We start from the raw sequence: 20721 nt of genomic DNA, 5'->3' as shown, positions 1-20721 counted from the left end.
GTGCAAAGGAGAAATCCAAAAATATTCACATGGTGTGCTTAGTGTATAAAGGCAGAGGTGAATGGCTGAAGGAAAATCAGGAAAACAACATTCATTATATATTGATAGTGACTGCTGGAATAAGGGAGTTGTGTCTGTGATTTAGGGCTAAGAAGAGAGCAGTTGTGAGAGGCAGAAGACAGTGGTGTTGTAAGTGCTGATGATGTCAAATGAAATTAAAAAAAAGACTGATTTTACTTGAGACAGTGCTGGAGATGGGATTCTGAAGGTGATGGTCTTGAACCAGGAAACAGCCTATCAAGAGATCATACACAAGAAGCCTATTAGACAAGAGCAGTTATGGACACCTCTGCTTTAATTAGAGACCTTAAAGCAAGGCTGACTCATTTGGACTCACCTGGAACCTTTGAAGCAGGACTAAGCTGGATGTAGAAGTGAGAAACAGAAAACAGTGAGCTGATAAGTTTCAAGATAGTCTAGTATCCCCAACAGCATATATTGGTGCTTATCAGAAGCAAAAAGCATTTCCATCAAGGAATGCTCATATATGCAGAACAGTGAGAGACAATTAGTATGTACTAGTATAGATGAGGAAACAATAGATAACATTCTGGTGATTAACAGGAAACAAAATGGGTGGCAGAAGTTGAAGGAGAAGAAATGGAGATAGGAGGGGAAATATTCTATCTGTAGGTTGGTAGTATGGCTCAAGTACATTTTGGGTGGAGGAGGGTAACCAACGTGTAGAAAAATAGGAACTTTAACAAGAAGATTAGGGAGCTGTCAGAAGTAATAGAAATGCTGAGGGGTGGATATATCAGATAGGGAGGAAAGGAGGATTGAGGGTGACAACAGAAGGCAATCAAGAGTTGAAAAGACTGCACATAGGTGAGTACAAGGAAATCACCGGCATTGGCAGTCAGGGTAGGGGAAAAAACTAGATGGGGGCATAGCAGAGGATGACTGAGAGTATGGAATACATGGAAATACATCAGAAGTGGGTAGTGGGAGGGGGGAGAGCAAGGAACATAAGATGAATTGTAGATAAAGCAGTAAAAAAGGCTGCAGCTTACAGAATGAGAAGAGAAATGGACTTAGACAGGACAAGTAGGTCAAAGACAGTACAAACCAGAGAAAAGCAGGATAGCCTTAGAGGCAAAGATCGACACAGAACATCAAACCATGAACTAAAACAAAAAAAATTCTCATTGACATGTCTGATGAAGCAATGTCACAACTGCGAAAGTGCTTACTTTTCCATTAAAAGTTTTACTTGTTTTTTTCATCTGGGACTGATTCAGCTGTGTTTCTATACAATTTTTGCTTCTGTTTTCTCCATTGAATTCAGGAAAGGTATGGGCATTTTAAGTGTCCATAGCCCACGTGGAATCACCTTATGATGAAGTGAAACCATCAAATGCAAGCACTACCATTATAAGTGCTTGTATTTATATCATTTATTTTCCAGCTCACGTTAACATAGAAACATGGTCCCATGAGTACCTGAATCAACAGGTACTCATGCGCCTTCATAAGTACCAGATTAAGGGGCTTAGAGATAACATTAATTTTTTGATCTTCGACATGCATAGAACCAGGAAACAGCCTATCAAGAGATCATACACAAGAAGCCTATTAAACAAGAGCAGGAATGGACACCACTGCTTTAAATAGAGACCTTAAAACAAGGTTGGTTCATTTGGACTCACCCGGAACCTTTGAAGTAGGACTAAGCTGGTTTAATAACAAGATAATAAAAATAATGGACTATATTTTCTGGGGGGGGGGGTCATTAAATACAAATATGTTGGCAAATCCACTGTAAATTTCTTAAGGAGTAACTCTTTTTTTTTTTTTTTTTTTTTGCTTTGTTTTAATTTTTGTAATTGATAATTTCCAGATTCTTTGCTCATCTCAGGAATTTAAAGAAAGCTGTTCTATTATTTCTTACATTATATACAATAATGTTTCCTTCTACTCTCAAAAAGTTTCAAGAGCTTTATTTAAATTACATTGTCATACAGTAATGGAAAGGGATGAGAGTAATAAGAAACACAAAATAATAAATAAATAATTAATACCCTTGTGACTGAAGAAGACAATAAGAGAGAAAGACAGCAAGAGGTGGAAGCAGGGAGCTGAGGGAGAAAAACTAGAGTATGCAGGAGCTAGGAGAAAGATGAGAAAAGAGATAGGACTAGCTTAGGCCAACGCGTAAAAGGAACTGTCAAAAGTATTAAGGTGTGGGGATGAAATATGTTTCGTGTATATACCTGAGCAGAAAAGGGGCAAGGCAGACCATGGCAAAATGATGTCTGAAGACAGAGGCATGACATAAGAAGGAGAAAAAAGCTAAAGTGTTGAATAATAACCTGTTCCCTAGTGTTGCTCATCAAAGAGGGATAAAAGCCTGGCTATGGCCTATTAAGTGATAGTTTGTCAAAATTCAATCCCTCCCAACCCTGAGTTCACAACAACCTATGCAGAAATTGTTCACAGAGACCATGTACAACAGTGTAAATGCCTATATAGCAGCTGATGTACCTACTAGAAGTATAACTAAAACAAATTTGAAAAATATACCATACTGTGGAATCCTAACCTTTATAAGGCATATAACAAAAGGAAAAAAGTCATGACTAAGATCAGGAAGAGCAACTCCCATAATGATAGGAGCTCTCTAATTAAACTAAACAGGAAAATAAAAGGGCTAATTAAGTCCAACAAGTCCAATTACGAGTTCAAGATAGTTAAAGGCTAAAGACAAATTCAAGGCCTCCTACAGCTATGTCCAAAACCTCAAACGCAGCACACATCAGTGTGCCGAACTGGTGGTCAGTGGTGCCACCTTCAGTGAGCACAGAAACATAGTAAATTTGATGGCTGATAAATTCAGCTCAGACTTCACCCCCCCCCACCTCCCCCATGAAATACCTAAAAGCATAACCCTCCCCAACTATTAACAGAGAGCACGCTAAGGCCAAAATTGCAACCTCAATGGGCCCTGACAATATCCTGGGATGCATCCTAAACAGCTTGAAACATGACCTATCAGGACCACTTGAGTAACTTTTCAACTATAGCATCAAAACAGAGTTTGTACCACAAGAATGGAGGACTGCAATGGCTATCCCACTTCACAAGAGTGGACCATCAACTGACTCCAGAAATTACTATTAGTCTGACTGGTCTAATATGCAAAGTCATGGAACAAATTATCATGGACATGATAATCAAAGACATAGGCAACCTTCAGACACTGGATGCAACCCACTTTAGCTTTGTCAAGGGAAGGGCATGCCTGCTAAACCTGATGGACTTCTTTAAGAAGGTCAACAAAGCAATGAATGAGGAGAAAATGGTTCATACCACATATCTGGACCTGCCTAAGGTTTTCAGTACAATATCCCACTTGTGTATAGCTGACAAACTCACCAAACTGAGCATAAAACCCTACATAACTCACTGAGTTGACAGCTGACTCATAGACTGGACCCAGGAAGTTAATATTGGTGAGACCACCTCCACTAAGAGACTGGTCACCATTGGGGTACCTCAGGGCTCTTTGCTGGTACCACTCCTATTGTGCTTCTAATTCTTAAAGGTAAAGGCTATGTCAAGGCCTTTGGCTGACCAAGCTCACACATGACTGCAAACTGGAAGCTATTATAGATTCCCCCCATGACAGAAACATCTTACAAGATGATCTAACACAAACAGATGACTGGTGCCAAAGTCATAGATTAAAACTCAATGCCAAGAAATGCATTATAGTGCCTTTTGGAAAAACTGCCACCCAGGCTAATTACTCCAACAATATGACCCCCCTAAGAGTTGGCCCAGTAGTCAGGGATCTAGGAATATTTGTAGACAGTAATCTGTCTCCTGACCAGCATGTCTTCAAGATAGTAAAAAAATCATTCTAAGTCACCCAACTTATAAATAAGGAAGTGGTATCCAGGTCAAAGGAAGTCATATTGCCACTTTATTTGGTCCTTATCAGACCCATCACTAAGTGTAATGCAACTTCAGCATGTACCTGACTATACATATGCAACAGTTAGAATGCCCACGAAGATTCCTTACCATGAGAATTCAGGGTATAAACACAGTGTTCTGTACAGATTACCTTTAAGCTTTTTCCAATAGGTTACTGAGAGGCAAGCTATGCCTGGCATACAAGGCATCCTCTGATTCAGCTCTGATGGACCTTTTGCACATCTGCAAAATGAACAACTTCAGAAATACTAGATCCAAGTAATTAAATTTTGCTTTTTACATAAATAAGACATGTTGGTGAGATGGATATGTGTCTCAGAGGATCCCCATACTCTGGAACAGGCTCCCCATCCATGTCAAGCAGAGTTCATTCCTAGCTCTATTTAAGTGTAACCTTGACCAATGGATGGAAAATCAGAAATTCACCCCAGGTCTGGTCTCCATGTTTCTAATAAACAGAGGCAGATAATAATGCCCAAACTAACATCCCCCCCACATAACCTCTAGAAACTTCCTGATATACCCCCTCTTAATAAACACTCATGATATATAGGAACACAAATGGGATGGATTGCATGGCTAGACTTCCAAAGGCCCTAGTGGTCATTAGCTTGGTATACACCTATGAACCTATGAAGGTGACTTGAGTTCACTTAGTGGCTTGGGCACTTGATGGCACAGGCAGGTAGGAGGGACACTCCCATCCTGGGGAGGGATGAAGGGTGTGCACTCAGACACTCCTCTGTGGTTAATCACTGTGGGATAATGAGATGCTCAGGAAAAGTAGTCTATAAGGAGATAAGGCACTGGCTGAGTTTCATGTTGAAGTATAGACAATACACTGCAAATCTATTGCAGGTCACTCTCTTGGGTGACATCAGTGTGTGATTGAGCAGGGAAAAGGCCTTAAAGCAGAAACCCCCCCTTAGTAGTGGCATGATGCTACCCAGGAAGTCTTGATCCCCTCACAGCCCTGAACATGGGTTGGAGTCAGTTTGGTAGTGGCAGTGAGAGCTTGGTAGACCCAGTGGATCAGGAGAAGCCCTGGGAATTGCTGAAGTTCAACTGAGGAGAGAAAAGACTTTACCTTTCCACCTTTTGCACAAGGAAACAAGATAAGATGGGAGACTGAAAAAGGAGGTTGGTAGATGAGGAAAGGATTTGACAGATGGGGTGCTTGCTGGTAACCATTTGAAATGTCAGAACCCACTACAGTGAATCCCGAAACACAGAGAATGAATATCTGAAAGAACATACTTACATATACCAAGTATGAGATGTCATTTCATATGCCATTTTCTCCAAGGTATGATGATTTTGAAATTGGTATATATAAGTTCAGGGGGTGTGGGAGGCTTGACCACCACATCGATTGTGAAGGGGGACTTGCCACCCTGCAAAAAAAATGTTTTAAGGAGAACAGCAATTTTTGAGATTTGCTCTTCTCCTGTGTTTTGGTCTTTTTTTTTAGCACTCAACATTTCCACTGCCGACTTCAATAGTGAGACATGTTGGACCTTGAATGGTGGACCAGGAACTGACCAAACTTTGGAAGTGCAAGACTCGTCAGAAACCTGTTCAAGGTTATGATAAAATTTTTGATAGAGGTGAATAGGCCACTGGCCAGAAGAGAAATACCAGAGGACTGGAATAAAGTAATACCTCTCCAAGGTGGCACAGTAGTGCAGTGAGTAGCATTATCATGAAAATATGTTTTCCTGTTCTCAGCTAGGGTACCTTCTGTTTGGTGTCTACACATGCTCCCTGTGTTCATATAGGTTTTCTATGGGTACTTCAAAAGATGTATGGCATGTGTATTGGCACCTCTAAATTACCAGCAAGAGAGAGTGTGTCTGTGTGTGTGATATGGAAAATAGCCTGCTAATTTATTTTCATTCTCTAGTTGCTTAGTAAACTCTGAATAGAGACAGCTGTTTGTGTTGTTGCTACAGAAGTCAGATGTGACTCAAAAACAATGGAAGGGCAGATGGTATCAAAATGAACAATGGAAACCACAGACTAGCCACCCTGACCTTGTTGCAAAGGAAAGTGAAGGAAAAGATTCAAAGGGAAAGTTTGGTGGAATTTCTGGTTTGTAGCCAGCTCTAGGACATGACTTTATATGACTTCATAACCCAAAGGTGTGACCAAACCAGTTTTAAGACTGGGTTACAGTGTAGTGGATAAGAATTTACCAGTTAGTGTGTCATACCTTGAATTCACCAAGTCACTCAGCTACTATGTAAGCTCCAAAGTTTGGAGTGGGAAGCAGAATCCTGAAGTCAGGTCAGTGGTGTCTGGAAGGGTGATAATAGGGGGACCCCATTGGTTGAAAGGAAGTAACAAATGGTGCATTATAGAGGTTGGTTCTGTACTTGATGCTGTTCAGTGTGCTTGTTTTAGGTGCATAAGTAGGGACTGAAAACAAAATCCACTTTCCTACAGATCATACCAAGCTATGGATCACAAGAGGGCTGGATGAGTGTAACATGTGTGATGCATTCAACATGACATGGGCAAAACAGAGGAAAAAAGAAGGTTGTTGGGGTAATTTTTGGATGCAGGCTGCAAACCAGTTACAAACTAGATACACATACAGTCTCCTTCTGCTGACAGTACTATGCGTACATTTATGTGTGTAAGTGAGTGCAAACTGAGCAGCTCATCCTTTTACTGGGTGATTCCATTACTTGGGGAATTAGGTGAGGGAAGTGAGATGGTGCACACTGCCTACCTTGATCTGGCCAAAGCCTTCAACACTATTCCCCACTCCAGCATTATACATAAACTCTCTCAACGAAGCATCAATCCATATCTTAGAACATGAATTCAGGGAGCCTGTGTGTTTAAAAATACACCAAAACACTAAAGTTCAAGCACACTCAGGGAGCACAAAGCACGATGTAATCCAAACTGCAGCTTTATTTCACACTCAAAAACATGAACACTACAAGTGTAGAAATATGTTTTCATCCTGTAATACATAGTCTTCATCAGAAACAGCAACAGTTAAAACCCTTGATGTATATACCCATTTAAAAAATGCTCAACCAATAAAAATCTAGGTAAATCAATTGAACAAGACCCTTAAAAAAATATAGGCATGTAAATAAGAATTCTTAACTCTGTAGTCCAAATAGAAGCATTGTTGAAATACAAGATGTATTCAAAATTGAATAATCCATGCTATTTGTAAAAAGTTAAAACATATATATATTTTTACATTGATTAAAATCCCTAAAGACTATAAGGTGTGTGGATAATATTAAATATAATGAAGAATAATGACATCTAATGGACAAATGTCATACAGGCAATAAATCCAGTTGAAAATAAAATAAAAGCTTTGGTTAACTGGTTGTTACCCAGGGAACCAAGGTTCTCATAAAGCACTACCACATAATACAAAATCTACATTTTGAATTACTTTGTGCTTTGTGCTCCATGAGTGTGTCTGAACTTTAGTATTTTGATGAATCCATATCTTTTCAGATGGGTAGCAAACCGGCTCACTGATAGAACACACCTAATCAAAATAGGGGAAGCCACCTCAAGCAGTAGACCTTTAATGAGTGGCATACCCCAGGGATCAGTCCTGGAGCCTCTGTTATTCGGGATATACTTCTCTGAGGTGCAGGCCAAAATCAGTGGGCTATGGCTAACCAAGTTTGCAGATAACTGCAAGCTGGGCACGGTCATCAATTTCCCAAGTGATGTGTACGTCCTCCAAGAGAGTCTCACGTAAACAAATGACTGGTTCCAAAAACATGGCCTCAAGCTGAATACCAAAAAAACCATCATCATCCCCTTTGGGGAGAGTGATGTCCCCACATATTATCACATTAATAACAATGTCCTAAGTACACAATCAGTAGTGAGGGATTTGGGCACCCAGGTTGATAGCAACCTGACTTTTGACCACCATGTTGCTTACGTTGTATGGAAAGCTTTCTACCTCATAGGTAAAGGTATCTCAACCAGGGACAAAGAGGTCATAACATCCCTGTATTCTTTCCTTATAAGACCAATTATTGAGTACAACTTCCCCTTCGGCATGTACCTTGCAAAGCACATGAAGTAGCTGGAGAGACCACAGACGTTCCTCACCAGAAGAATCCAGGGCTTCAAACGTCTACCCTACACATATAGGCTAAAATTCCTGTCCTTCTACTCAGTTTCATACAGAATCTTCAGAGGTGACCTCTGTCTGGCATACAGAGCAATCTCAGACCCTGCCTTGATGGGACTGCTGCATATCTGCAAGTCAAGTTCCATTCGAGTAACCCATACTCGCGACCTCAACTTGGTCTGTGATATCAATAGAACTTCTTGTCAGGACAGATTTGTGTCCCAGAGACTCCCTCTCCACATCAAGCAGAGAAACTCATTATCCCTTTTTAAGCGCAACCTGGGAAACTGGATGGGAAACAAAAAATACACCCCTAGGATTACACCTGTGTCCCTGCTAGACAGGGGCTTTGGGTGCTGACTTGTCTAAACATGGGATAAACTCTTGGCTAGGCTTATAAGGGTCTTAGGGCAAATAGCCTAGTAACTTCCTATGATCCCATGATAACTTCATTAAGTATGAGTGAAAAAGGAATTAAATCTTGTATCTAGAAATGAAGGATATAGAGGAGCATCAGACAAGCAGCCTAGAGAAAGAACAAGTAAAGGAGGTAAAACATCTTATCAAATAAAATAGGAAAGTTACAGAAGCATGAATCTGGATGTAAATGAGAAAATTACCTATGTTTATTGGCTAGATCATTGTAGCCTCTGAGGAGATGGCAAGATGAGGGACAGGCTAAAATAGTTCAGATTTGTTGGAGAATGTTAGAATAATTAACAGGAAAGTACTTTATTGAAAGGGGAAGAAGAGAGGTTTAGAAATGTCTATATGTATATGGGAGCGATAAAACAGATTGTTAACATGGCAAGATAGAACATGTCATAGACAGATGGAAGAGTGTTATGGAAGAAGCAGTGAAGGAACTCAAGCTTTAGAAAAGCTGAGACATCAGGCTCATATACACTAGTACCCAATGTGTGTTAAAGGAGTTGGCACTGAAACTCCAAATCCCTATGGGAGATCTTTATAAGTTCTATTTCTAATCAGAGTGATGTTGTATGACTAGAGGCTGATGACTGTGATTCATTTCTGTACAAGCTAACATTGGAGTTCCAGAATGGCAACTTGATGGATGATTTTTGATAGCAGAGTTCCATACAGCAGACATTTTGCTAGTCAGTGTAGATTTAGTTATATATCACGGTCACCATGGAGGTGAACTTAATTAACCCTGTAGATGTGGTGCATCTGGATTTTATTATGGTCTCTGACACTGTACCTCACAAGAGTCTGCTTGAGAAATTAGAGTCTAAGCGGTACCCCTAAAAATGTTGGAGTGAATGAAAATTCCCAGTCCAATCTTGATCATTAAAGGAAAGTGGTCAGGAAGAAATATTAATCACTGTGGTGCCACATAATTTGTTACAGTGACTGGTCCTGTTTAGAAGATTTGTGCCATGTTTGGGGATCATCTTATATGGCAAGGATTTGATGTCTGGTATCACAGTCACAGATGGAAGGAAGCATTTCAAAAGAGACTTCCACTGGCTTGTACTTTGATCATATAGGTGGTAAATAAAATTTAATGCAAAACAAATTCTGAAGTTGTGTACTTCAGAAGAGATTATCACAAAATACATCTTTGTTGGGATGAGTCTACGTTAGTTTGAAAGTAAATAGAATTTGTGAAAGGGTACAGGAAAGCTCAATAAGATGTTAGGCTACATAGCGAATAAAATAAATAATAGAAATGCTGAAATCATCCTTCCATTGAACAGGCACTGGGAATTCTACATCTGCAGTACTGTGTAGTGTTCTGGTGGCCATATTGAAGAAAGGAAAGGAAACTAGTCTGGTAGAAAGTGTGCAATGTAGTTGATGAAATGACTGTAGATACTGCAAGAGGAGGTGAAACTTGGAAAGATGGGCATGTATACTCTCATAAAAGAAAAAGATAGGATATAATCTATTTATGCCACATTATTTGAGGTAAGCAGGAAAAGTGAAATTAAAGTGCAAGGACAGTGGGGAGGGAAAGAAATATTGATTGCAACTAGAAGGCAGATATTTCAAGCTAACATGAGAAAATGTTACTTTACAGTAAGGGTGGTTTGACCCTAGAATCTGTTATCTGAGGCAGTGGCACTCTATAAGTCATCAGAGCAGTTTAAAGCTGCTTCTTTAGCAGAGTGCCTATCACAGCTTGTTTATTCAATGGGCAACTGTAAAGAGAGACATATAATAGATCCAAAACTTCTTGGACTGCCTGACATGAACTTTTCTATCCCTCTAACATCTGCCCTGAATTTCAGAACTCACTGTGAGTTGAATCACAAATTAAATGTAATTTTTTGTATTCATTTTTAATAGTAAAACTTTTATTTTCTCTCAAAGAATGTTGTAAGGAAGGTTCAGTTGGAAGTCTCATCATGGGTCCCGATGGTGAAATTGTCTGTGTATCTCTTCGTGGTTCAAATAAAGATCCAAATGAAATTCTCACCCAAATGGACTACATTCCTCCTGAAGGTAAGAGATAGTGTCCATTCATGTAGAATATATCAGTCTTTTCTAGAAATGTCTTTAAAAAACATGCATTTAATAAATGATTCTTTGTACTCCTAAACTAACATATCACTGTCATAGCTGCCATGTTATTAAAGCACTATGTGATACAGGCTTAGCAACAATAAAAGTACACTCAGTAGTTTCTGAGTTTGCTAACATCCTAGTGACCTGAATTCAACACTGACAAGTGGAGGGAGAAGGAATGACTAGCCAGTGGAATGAAGTCTAAGTATTTAGGGAACCATTGTCATTCTCTTGAAATAGTGGTTCTCTGCCCATTTAAACAATGTGCCTTCTTATCAGAAATCAAACAAGAGCATAGCACAAGAAGGTAAGAGGGAACAATGGCTCCTTGGTTTGATGCAAGTTAGTTCTCTTATTTATTTGTTAGTTATAAATGCTCAGTATGCACACTGGTTGATCTGGTGTCTTCCTTAATGTCACACAATAAAAAACTGCAGAAAGTTAGTCTCAAACCCAGAACAGCAGGTTGAAGCTCATTATCAGTTCATAGGCTTTACTCTTTCAGCCCCAGTAAAAGACTACAATACATGGTCTATTCTACCCGAGCCACAGCAGGATTACTGAAGAGTAAAAAAGCTCTATTAGGCTCTGCCTGTCAATGCCTGGTCTACCATGGTGGGTTTGGCATAATGGTTAAGGTCTTCAGCTTACAGATACAAGGTATAGGGTTTAGGTCTAACCTCAATTTGGGGTTGGGTGTTGGAATAATGGTTAAGGTTTCTACCTCACAGACACAAGGCACAGAGTTTAATTCTCATCTGTGAGTGAAATTGTCTTAAAATGTCCCACAAGGGCAGGTAGACTAGTACTTACCTATGAACCTATGAACTCATAGACGTTGTCACCTGAGGTAAGTCCTCAAGCATAGTCCTGGATGAGTTCCTCATGCAGAAAGAGTTCTAGTCCTGACTCTAGCTGTTGAAAAGATAATGTAGGGACTGTGAATCTTAGAAGACTTTCAACACTGAATATGGAGAATGAGAAACTTTTGTGAAAGTCTCACAGAGACATTTGCTGGAAAAAAAGTTGCAAAGAAAAAGTTGTGTTTGGTTATTTGCTTTGTGAGATTAAGACTGCAGATCATTTTGCCATATGGTAGCCATTACTTTGCTAACAAATTTTAATAAATAACATCATGTGCCTATGATTATCATTGACTGGATACACATTTAAGGCCAGCTAATATATTTCTCTGATCACTTATGATGTGATTCTGCTATATTCACAAAGTACAGCAGAGGTTATATGATGATCGCATATTCTACCAGTTTCATGATAACTTTCACATTTTAACAAAAATAGTTAAGATAAAGCTGACGAGCCCAATATGTACTTACAAAAAACTTTATGATATGATACCTGTACTATTGAGTATATCAAAGTTAGTTTCTAGTCTACTGATCTTGAGATACAAACCAGTATTATATTTGTGAAGCTGTCTAACTATTCTTGTCATATTATATGAGTTTACTCACACATTTTCTCTATGAGTTTACAAGCTAGACTTTATCTTCATTATACAACAAGCTTGGGAAGAAACTCCTGTAAATAGCTGAAAGATCATAACAGTTGCCAAAATTAATACAATTCCAATGAACTGCAGGTAGCACGACATAAATGATGAAGATTTTTATTTTTATTTAAAACTACCAAAAACTGTAAAGCTTCAGTAATGCAATGGTATATGCTTAAAAACACTAAAAATAAAAATAATGCACACACATGCAGATATGTTTTAATTAATTTTTAGCACTTTCATTCTTTTTAATCATCGAACTTTGTCAGAAAACAAAGAATTGCTATAAAGTCATCTAAATATATCGAAAAAAATCACAACATCAAAACACCAATCAAAAATATAACAGTCACAATAAGGTCAAGCCATTCCAGTTCCTCTGTTTTAGAGGGAGTAAATTCAAAATGCATTTGATACTAAACATATCATTTAAACCTGGACTAATCTGTCACATCAAGGTAAGTTGCCAGTAAAGTTATTTTGCTTACAAAACATTGTTCAAATAACATCCTTGGGCATCCAAATTCAGTTTCTCAGTAATCAAGATGGTCAACATTTTAAAATTAGCATGGAACATACAGTACCAGGTTTGCCAGCTAGGTACTGCCAGCCAATAAACACAATCAACAGTCAGAGAAAGTAGATTATAAGAAGCAAGTGAGCCCTAGGACAGCAGCCAATGGCTTTCCCAACAATCAAATAATTTTTTAGATGTGGAAATGGTTAACAATTCAGAGCTCAGCAAGGCTGTCTCAGAAACCAAACAATGCAAATCATTTGATCAAAGATGGAGAGTATTCAGAAGAATTGAAATCCAACAGATTCAGAACATTTTACAACTCCAGGAAAGGGTAGAACAGCAGAAGGAGAAGACGGCAGAACAGTTTTTAAATTCAGGTAATAACCTGCATGTCAGAATTTCGTATTTGATGAATATTGTTTTCCCAAATTATAAATTAACATTTAAAATTACAGTTTTAATTTCAATTCCTCTAAAAGAACTAATTGACAGGAATTTTAAATTAATTGAGTTTATTTGTACATAAATTGAGTTTTAAATATATTTTAAAAGATTGTTTTCCTATTAATTTTAAAAATGATGAAGTGGTAAAAAGGAAATCAACTTTTACCCTCTTTTGGTAACCATACTGCATACCTTTCAGAATGCATGTGAGAAGGAAATAAGAGAACATTTGAATGGACCAGTGAGACATTACTTTTTAATCTAAATAATATATAAAAAGGTACTTAATTAATTAAGCTCCATTGCTGATTTATACTTTATGAACCTGGACAAGGGCAATGATCAGGTAATAATAAAAATGTATTGATTATGTTAAGGCTATGTTTTTAATGTTAAGAAAAGTGGTGAGTTATAAACTTTCTAATTATTTGGAAGTTAATAAGACCATCAAGAGAATAGATGATGTCCTATTAAAACTTCTAGAAACTGGTGACATTAGTATTCAAGCCTTTGCTTTCATGATGGTTAGAAACATGTTTTTTTTTTTTTTTGGAAATCGGGAAATTACATAAGGATATGTTTCTCCCTATTTAGCCTCATTGTGGCAACATGAGGGTCTAAAACAGAAGCAGTTAGGATTTTTTGAATGACGAATTAAAAGAATTGGCAGGATTCATCCTTTCCTTTCCTTTATCAAAGATTCCCAGGATTTTCTAGACAAGTTGGGAATGATTGCAAAGTATATAAACATTTCATGCATTCTAGATGTGGTATTAGTAAACAAGTTTTCTGTTTTTGAAGAATGAGATGTTTCATCCAACAAGAGGTGTAGTAATGGACAGACTTACGGCCCCCATTTACACAAACGTAGTTTTAGCACAATGTTAAAATTGCTTTTCTATCCTTTTTCATCAAGGTGATATTTTATTGTCTGTTTATTGACTACCTATTTTTATTATAAAGGAGAGGTGAGTGCTTTGTTAAAATATATATGTAATCGATTTGAATAACAAATAGGTTCATAGGTGTGTACTAGGCTAATGGCCCTGCAGCCTTTACAAGCCTAGCCCATAGGATTACCCTGGAATTGTGCCACTCAACCTTAGTTCCCAGTGCCTCTGTCAAGTAACATTTTGAATAACAAATAGTATTTTTGAAGTTTACAAACAACATTAAAAAGAGCAATATTAGTTATTTGGATGTAGAATTTGTACAATGCTTACTTCCAACAAAAAGTATTTGCACTTTCAATATACACATCCACTATACATTAAGAAAAACTTTGTTAAAGGTTGATATGTAAGGATGGCACGGCTTACAACAGTTGAATGGGATTTTAATAAGGAGTGTTTAGTCTTCAATACACTATTCATGGAGTGGAGTTACCCAGAGGTATTAGTTATCGAGATATGTGAAAAAATCTAAGGAAACAGATAAAACAGATCTCTCCATATAGTGAAACGAACTACTATAAAAATAAGGGTGTTTCAGATAAAAAAAATACATCAAGGTTTTCATTAATACATACTGTAGATTCTGGTTTTATGAAATGTATAATTACTAACAACTGGAAAATAGTAATAGATAAATAGTATTTGATGGATAGCATAGAAAATAAACTCTGGTTTGTAAATAAAAAAGAACATTTTATTTCAAGTTAAGTGGAACATCCTGAGAGGAACAGTGGCATACAAGAAGGGAGGAAATATATTTTTGCTTGGGGAATAGTTCACAACATAGATTAATTAATAATTCTCCATACTTTTAAGATAAAAATAATACAAAGGAGTTACAGTGTAAAATGATAGTTCATGTTTAATACAAAAGGCATACATTATTTAGCAGTCTAAACATCTTGTGAAAGTTATAGGGTGGTATTCATAGCTGTTGCATGAACACATTAGGATTATCTGCAAAATCTGTGAGTGAGTGTAGCTAGGCAGCAGTTCATAGAGACTATTTATGTTAATGTCCACTACCCATTATTTAGTATAAGCAAATTAATTATAAGATACAAATGAGTGTAAAGTGACATATGTGATTCATAGTCAAAGACCCATGTTGTAAGCACATCTGTTATCTACCTTGCAATCCACTAACCAAGTATAAGCAAGCACTTCAGTGACACCAAAATGAATAATTTCCCTGAATGACCCCCTTCAGTAGTTTGTCCAAGTATGCACATACTTCATTAACACTAAAATGAAGCATTTCCCACAGTGACCCATTTAGTAGTTTTGACCAAGTAGGCACAAGCTCAAAATGACATCAAAATACCTTATTTTCCTCAATGAATCCTTCAATAGTTTGACTGCATATGAACAAGCAGTGAAAAACACCAAATAAAAGTATTTTCCCTTGAGCCCTTCAGTAGTTTGACCATGTATGCACAAGCAGAAAATCTTCAAATAAAAGTATTTTCCTTATCACTCTATTCAGTAGTTGGACCATGTCTGCACAGCACAAAAAATCTCCAAAAAGTATTTTCCCCATCGATCCCTTCAGCAGTTTGATCATGTATAAACAAGCACAAAAAAATTCCAAATAAAAGTATTTTCCCCATCAATCCCTTCAGTAGTTTTATCATGTATAAACAAGCACAAAAAATTCCAAATAAAAGTATTTTCCCCATCAATCCCTTCAGTAGTTTGATTATGTATAAACAAGCACAAAAAATTCTGAATAAAAGTATTTTCCCCATAGATCTCTTCAGTAATTTGACCATATATACACAAGCATAAATTGGCAGTAACACAAGCATTTCTTGAAGAGAAGTCAATAATCCTTATTTTTCCTTTCCAGTCAACTAATTATTTTCCCCCAACTCCAGTATTCCTCTGGTAAATTGGTGCTTACATATGGTCCTTTATGCATTTTGTATGAAAATTATGCCCTTGTATGTTCATCTCTATAAATTCTGGTCATATGCCACTGTATAAGGCACCTTATCCTCATAGCAGCTCTCCCCCTAACACTTATGCCTCAAGTACTTTATGTTTTCCATAGGGAAGTGTGTTTAACCAAACACCTCCAAGTTTCTGTAGCCAGCATGAAAGACTGCAGCTGACCTTATTTACATAATGAAGTAGCACCGTTATTCGTGGATCAACTCTACACAAAATCGGATGGAAGGACTATGAATACTGCCCATTATGTCAGAAAATCTATTAGAAAACTCTTAGAAAGAATTATCAACATCTGTATGCCATAAACAATATAATGAGAATAACATTCTTGCAAAACATATGATAACTTGGCAAAGTTAACTTCTTGGTAATTGAGAAAGTAGGGTTGGACATCCAGGAAGGTGTCTTGGCCAATGCTTTAGAAGCAAAATAACTTTACTGACATGATGCCACATGCTTCTCAGGTTTTAATGATATGTTCAGTATCACAAGCATTTTGAATTTACATCCTCTAAAATGGAGGCACTGGGATAGTTTGATGTTATTGTGACTATTATATTTTTGATCGGTATTATGTTGTAATGTGATTCGCTTTTTTATATGTTTAGATGTTGACTTTGTGACATATCTTTATTTTCTGATGAAGTTCCAGAATTAAAACTGAACATTGGTGCTAAAATTAATTAAAAGGTGTCTCTATGTGTATACTTTTATATTTTCCAAAGCTGGTACTTGATGTAAAAGTAAGATGTAAAAGTTAAATGCTCCATTTTGAACATTAGTAATATATTTTATGACAAACTATTCCATGTAAAGGTACTCATTAAGAGTATTTTCATTTGTAACAGATTGCTTGCTTATAAGGTAACACAGGCTTTTTTTCAGTTTTATTTTAAGTTTACTTCTGTTGCAAAACTATGTGATTTTGGAGAATGGTTTCCATGTAATGCATGAATTTAAAATTGTGCCCCTGTACTTTGGGCAGACTACACCTTAGTCAACAATATACTGTGAACACTCACAACTAATAACTGCATTCTGAGGATGAATGATTTAAAAGTCAAGACAAACAATTTACCAGATAAACATTTAAAAGAGAAGGAACATTTTCAATAGCTAGTAAAAATAATAACAATTAAATTACTTTCAGATCACAGCTTATTGAATTTTTGGTACATGGAATTGAAATAATTGGAGAGTTGTAAATTTTTGTTCAGAACCTGGTAAGACCTTTATTTACTATGCATGGGTGTCAACTATGTCTGTAACAGAAAACTAGCCCAACTGGTTAATAGATATCTATGAGTTAAAATGAATATTAATACTAGCTGATGAACTAATGTAGCTGGTAATTTTAATTTGCTGGACATCCACTATAATGTAATGGATTAGAGTAGCACTCATATAATTCAATTTATTTCAGCAAATTATTTTCTCATTTATATTAGATCATAGTAATATTATCAGTGATTATACCTTGCAAGCAGTCCATAAAAACAGGAAGCAGTATAAAATGTCATAAATGAAAATATCTGTTTATATTAGTTTGTTCCTGAATCGGTGACCAGTTTCTTACTTTTTTTACTTTTTTTTTTACCTTTACACTACTTTTCTAGTCTGTACATCTCCAACATCCACAATCAGTGAAGAGGAGCCATGGACCGTATTTCATCAGCGCCTTGAAGGTAAGTACCTAGTAACATACAAATGCATGAACACATATATGTGCATATAGTTTGCTGGTCTTCGGAGAGAGAAAATTCTTATCCCAAGTACACAAAGAAGATTTTGCCTTTTAAGATATATATGTTCCTGCATTCTTAAGTTAAAAATTTTAGTAGTTTCACCAATATCATTATTTTTGTATCTTGCAGTTAAACAAAATTTCATATATCAAACCATTAAGAAGAGCAGTTATACTTGCATCTAGCTATAAAAATATAAAATTTCCCCATCTCTTACTGTCATTCTGACAGTAGGCCCAGTGCCCCACATCCTACTCTGGGTTTACAGGCACTCCAATTCACTTTCCTGATCCAATGCCCCAATTTACACCAGGGCCAGCAAGGAACCTAGGGCTGTCCTAGGGGTCAGATATCCATCCTCTAGCTGGGAAAGTGTTTATATATGAATGATTAACTTTCCCCACCACCCACCCACCCCCAAAACGTGCAAGGGCATCTTTCCTCTTTTGGACCATGCCTTTTAGGGAGTGTCAGAGTCAAATGTCTCCCCATGATGGGCATGCTCATTCCTCACTGCCACTCTTTTAGACATCTAAGCTACAAATCAAACTAGGGTTGCCTAAGCTGTAGTCAGAGCTTTATCCCTCTATATAACTGGAATGGCTTAGCTTTAAAAAAAAATATTAATCTTTTCCATTGAACAAGTGAACTTACATATGCTACAGCCACCACAAGAAAACATACCATATTTCATACAAAATGTTAACCACTAGACCTCTTAAAGTGGCTATGCACTAAATAATCCAGAATGCTAGGGTTATTTCTCAACACAGCAGACAGAATAGGATCGATCTTAAGCACCTTCCAAAATTTTCAAACTAAACCTATAATTTTAATACTAATAACATTAAACTCTGTGATAAAATACACATCCTCAGGTGATTCCTTCCTAGTGTTTACATTAAATATTTTTAATCTTTATATTTATCATTCCAAAGCAGTCAATATCAATTTAGTTTACATACACACTATTGATTTAAAATAGCCACATTGCAAAACATGGTCCACTATACTGGAGGCTTCCTTCAAAAAATGTCCCATTGACTACAAGCTCGATGAGCTTTTAAAAGTTCACTGTAGGGCAAAAAGCATAAAATAAATCCTGGGTGACAACTGGTACCATCTATGCAATGAATAGGGGTTACATTTTAATAAACAGTTTAGTCCAAAACCCAGATCCTTAAAGTGTAATTTGCATATATCCCATGTTGCCTCTGATACAAGAGGTTTAAGGTATCATGCAGTGGAAAGTCTAGATTTGCCTTTTTGTGTTTTTTAACCAATTGGTTTTCCTGTGTGACATTTTTACTCATTGTTTTAGTTTGTTAGTTGGGATATCTTGTAGAAACCCTAATGTTTATGGATATCAGTTGGGTATGACAACCCTGTGTTTCCAAAATTCAAGCATTCATCTTATGGTATGCTGATGATGATGTAAGAAGGTAGAAACATACATGTCTACAGCTAGAGTGTTTGGCTTTATTGGCCTAAAACTATCCATAAACAGGTTTAAAAGAAAAAGAAATGCACATTCAGAATTGCCATTTAGTTGAAACATCTAATATTCTTAAAGGGTAATTTACTTATATCTCATGTTGGCTCTGATACAAGAGGGTTAAGGTATCATGCAGTGGAAAGTCTAGCTTTGCTATATTTTTCTTTTTGTGTTTTTTAACCAATTGTTTTTCTGTGTGACCTTTTTATTCATTGTTTTTGTTTGTTAGTTGATGTTTTGTAGACACCCTAATATTTATGGATATCAGTTGGGTATGACAACCCTGTGTTTCTAAAAGTCAAGCATTCCTCTCATGCTGTGCTGATAATGTCATAAGAAGGAAGAAACATGCATGTCCACAGTGAGAGGGTTTGGCTTTATTGGCCTGAAATTGTCCATAAATAGACTTAAAAGAAAAAGGCATGGACATTCAGAATTGCCATTTAGCTGAAGCACCTGATATCCTTAAAGGGTACTTAGCATATATCCCATGTTGCCTCTGATACAAGAGGGTTAAGGTATCATGCAGCTGAAAGTCTAGCTTTGCTAGATTTTTCTTTTTGGGTTTTTTAACCAATTGGTTTTCCTTTGTGACCTTTTTACTTATTGTTTTAGTTTGTTAGTTGGGATATTTTGTAGACACCCTAATGTTTATGGATATCAGTTGGGTACGACAACCCTGTGTTTCCAAAAGTCAAGCATTTCTCTTTTGCTGTGCTGATAATGCCATAAGAAGGCAGAAACATACATGTCAACAGCGAGAGGGTTTGGCTTTATTGGCCTGAAATTGTCCATAAATAGACTTAAAAGAAAAAAGTCATCTACATTCAGAATTGTCATTTATCTGAAACACCTGATATTCTTAAAAGGTAATTTGTATATATCCCATGTTGCCTCTGATACAAGAGGTTTAAAGTATCACACAGTGGAAAGTTTAGCTTTGCTAGTTCTGAAAAACAATAAAAAGTAGGAATACAAAGATTTTTAAACAGCAAATCCTTAATTTTATCAGAAGTAAATTGACTTAATTTGATCTCAACATCCATAAGACCCCTAAAACAAACTTTAGCTGTTTCATAAATATACATTTTAAATAAAAAGTGCTGTCATCCCAAAGATGAGACATACACGGTTCCCATTCAGAAGCCTGAAACATCATAAGCCTGAAAATCAAAATCCTGAAACCAAAAGCCTGAAAATTCAGAATCCTGAAAACTCAAAATCCTGAAAGCCCAAAATCCTGAAAGACCAAAATCCTGAAACTCAAAATCCTGAAAACACAAATAATGTTAATATGTCACTATAAAGACACTAATATCTACCAACTGACCCTGACCCTAACCCTAACCCTAAGGTCCGTCACTATCGCACACTCACCTGACCCACGCCCTAAACCTAACTCACTTAAACCGCCCCTAACCTCAATATTTGTCAC

General features: G+C 36.9%; 1 protein-coding gene across 4 annotated transcripts in view; it reads left to right on the top strand.

The window, feature by feature from the left end:
- KIAA2012 (KIAA2012 ortholog) overlaps nucleotides 1–20721 on the top strand; it is a 971910-nt gene that overhangs the window by 517492 nt on the left and 433697 nt on the right. For all 4 annotated transcript variants that reach the window (XM_044075102.1, XM_044075103.1, XM_044075104.1 and 1 more), the window contains exons 11-12: nucleotides 10466–10597; nucleotides 17663–17731. In XM_044075102.1, the coding sequence (XP_043931037.1) occupies nucleotides 10466–10597; nucleotides 17663–17731 (201 nt within the window). The remainder of the gene's footprint in view (nucleotides 1–10465; nucleotides 10598–17662; nucleotides 17732–20721) is intronic.

The sequence above is a fragment of the Protopterus annectens genome, chromosome 6.part0, assembly GCF_019279795.1.
Source record: "Protopterus annectens isolate FY-2018-M chromosome 6.part0, PAN1.0, whole genome shotgun sequence".
NCBI classification, from domain to species: domain Eukaryota; kingdom Metazoa; phylum Chordata; order Ceratodontiformes; family Protopteridae; genus Protopterus; species Protopterus annectens.
This window is presented reverse-complemented; position numbering and strand designations above follow the sequence as displayed.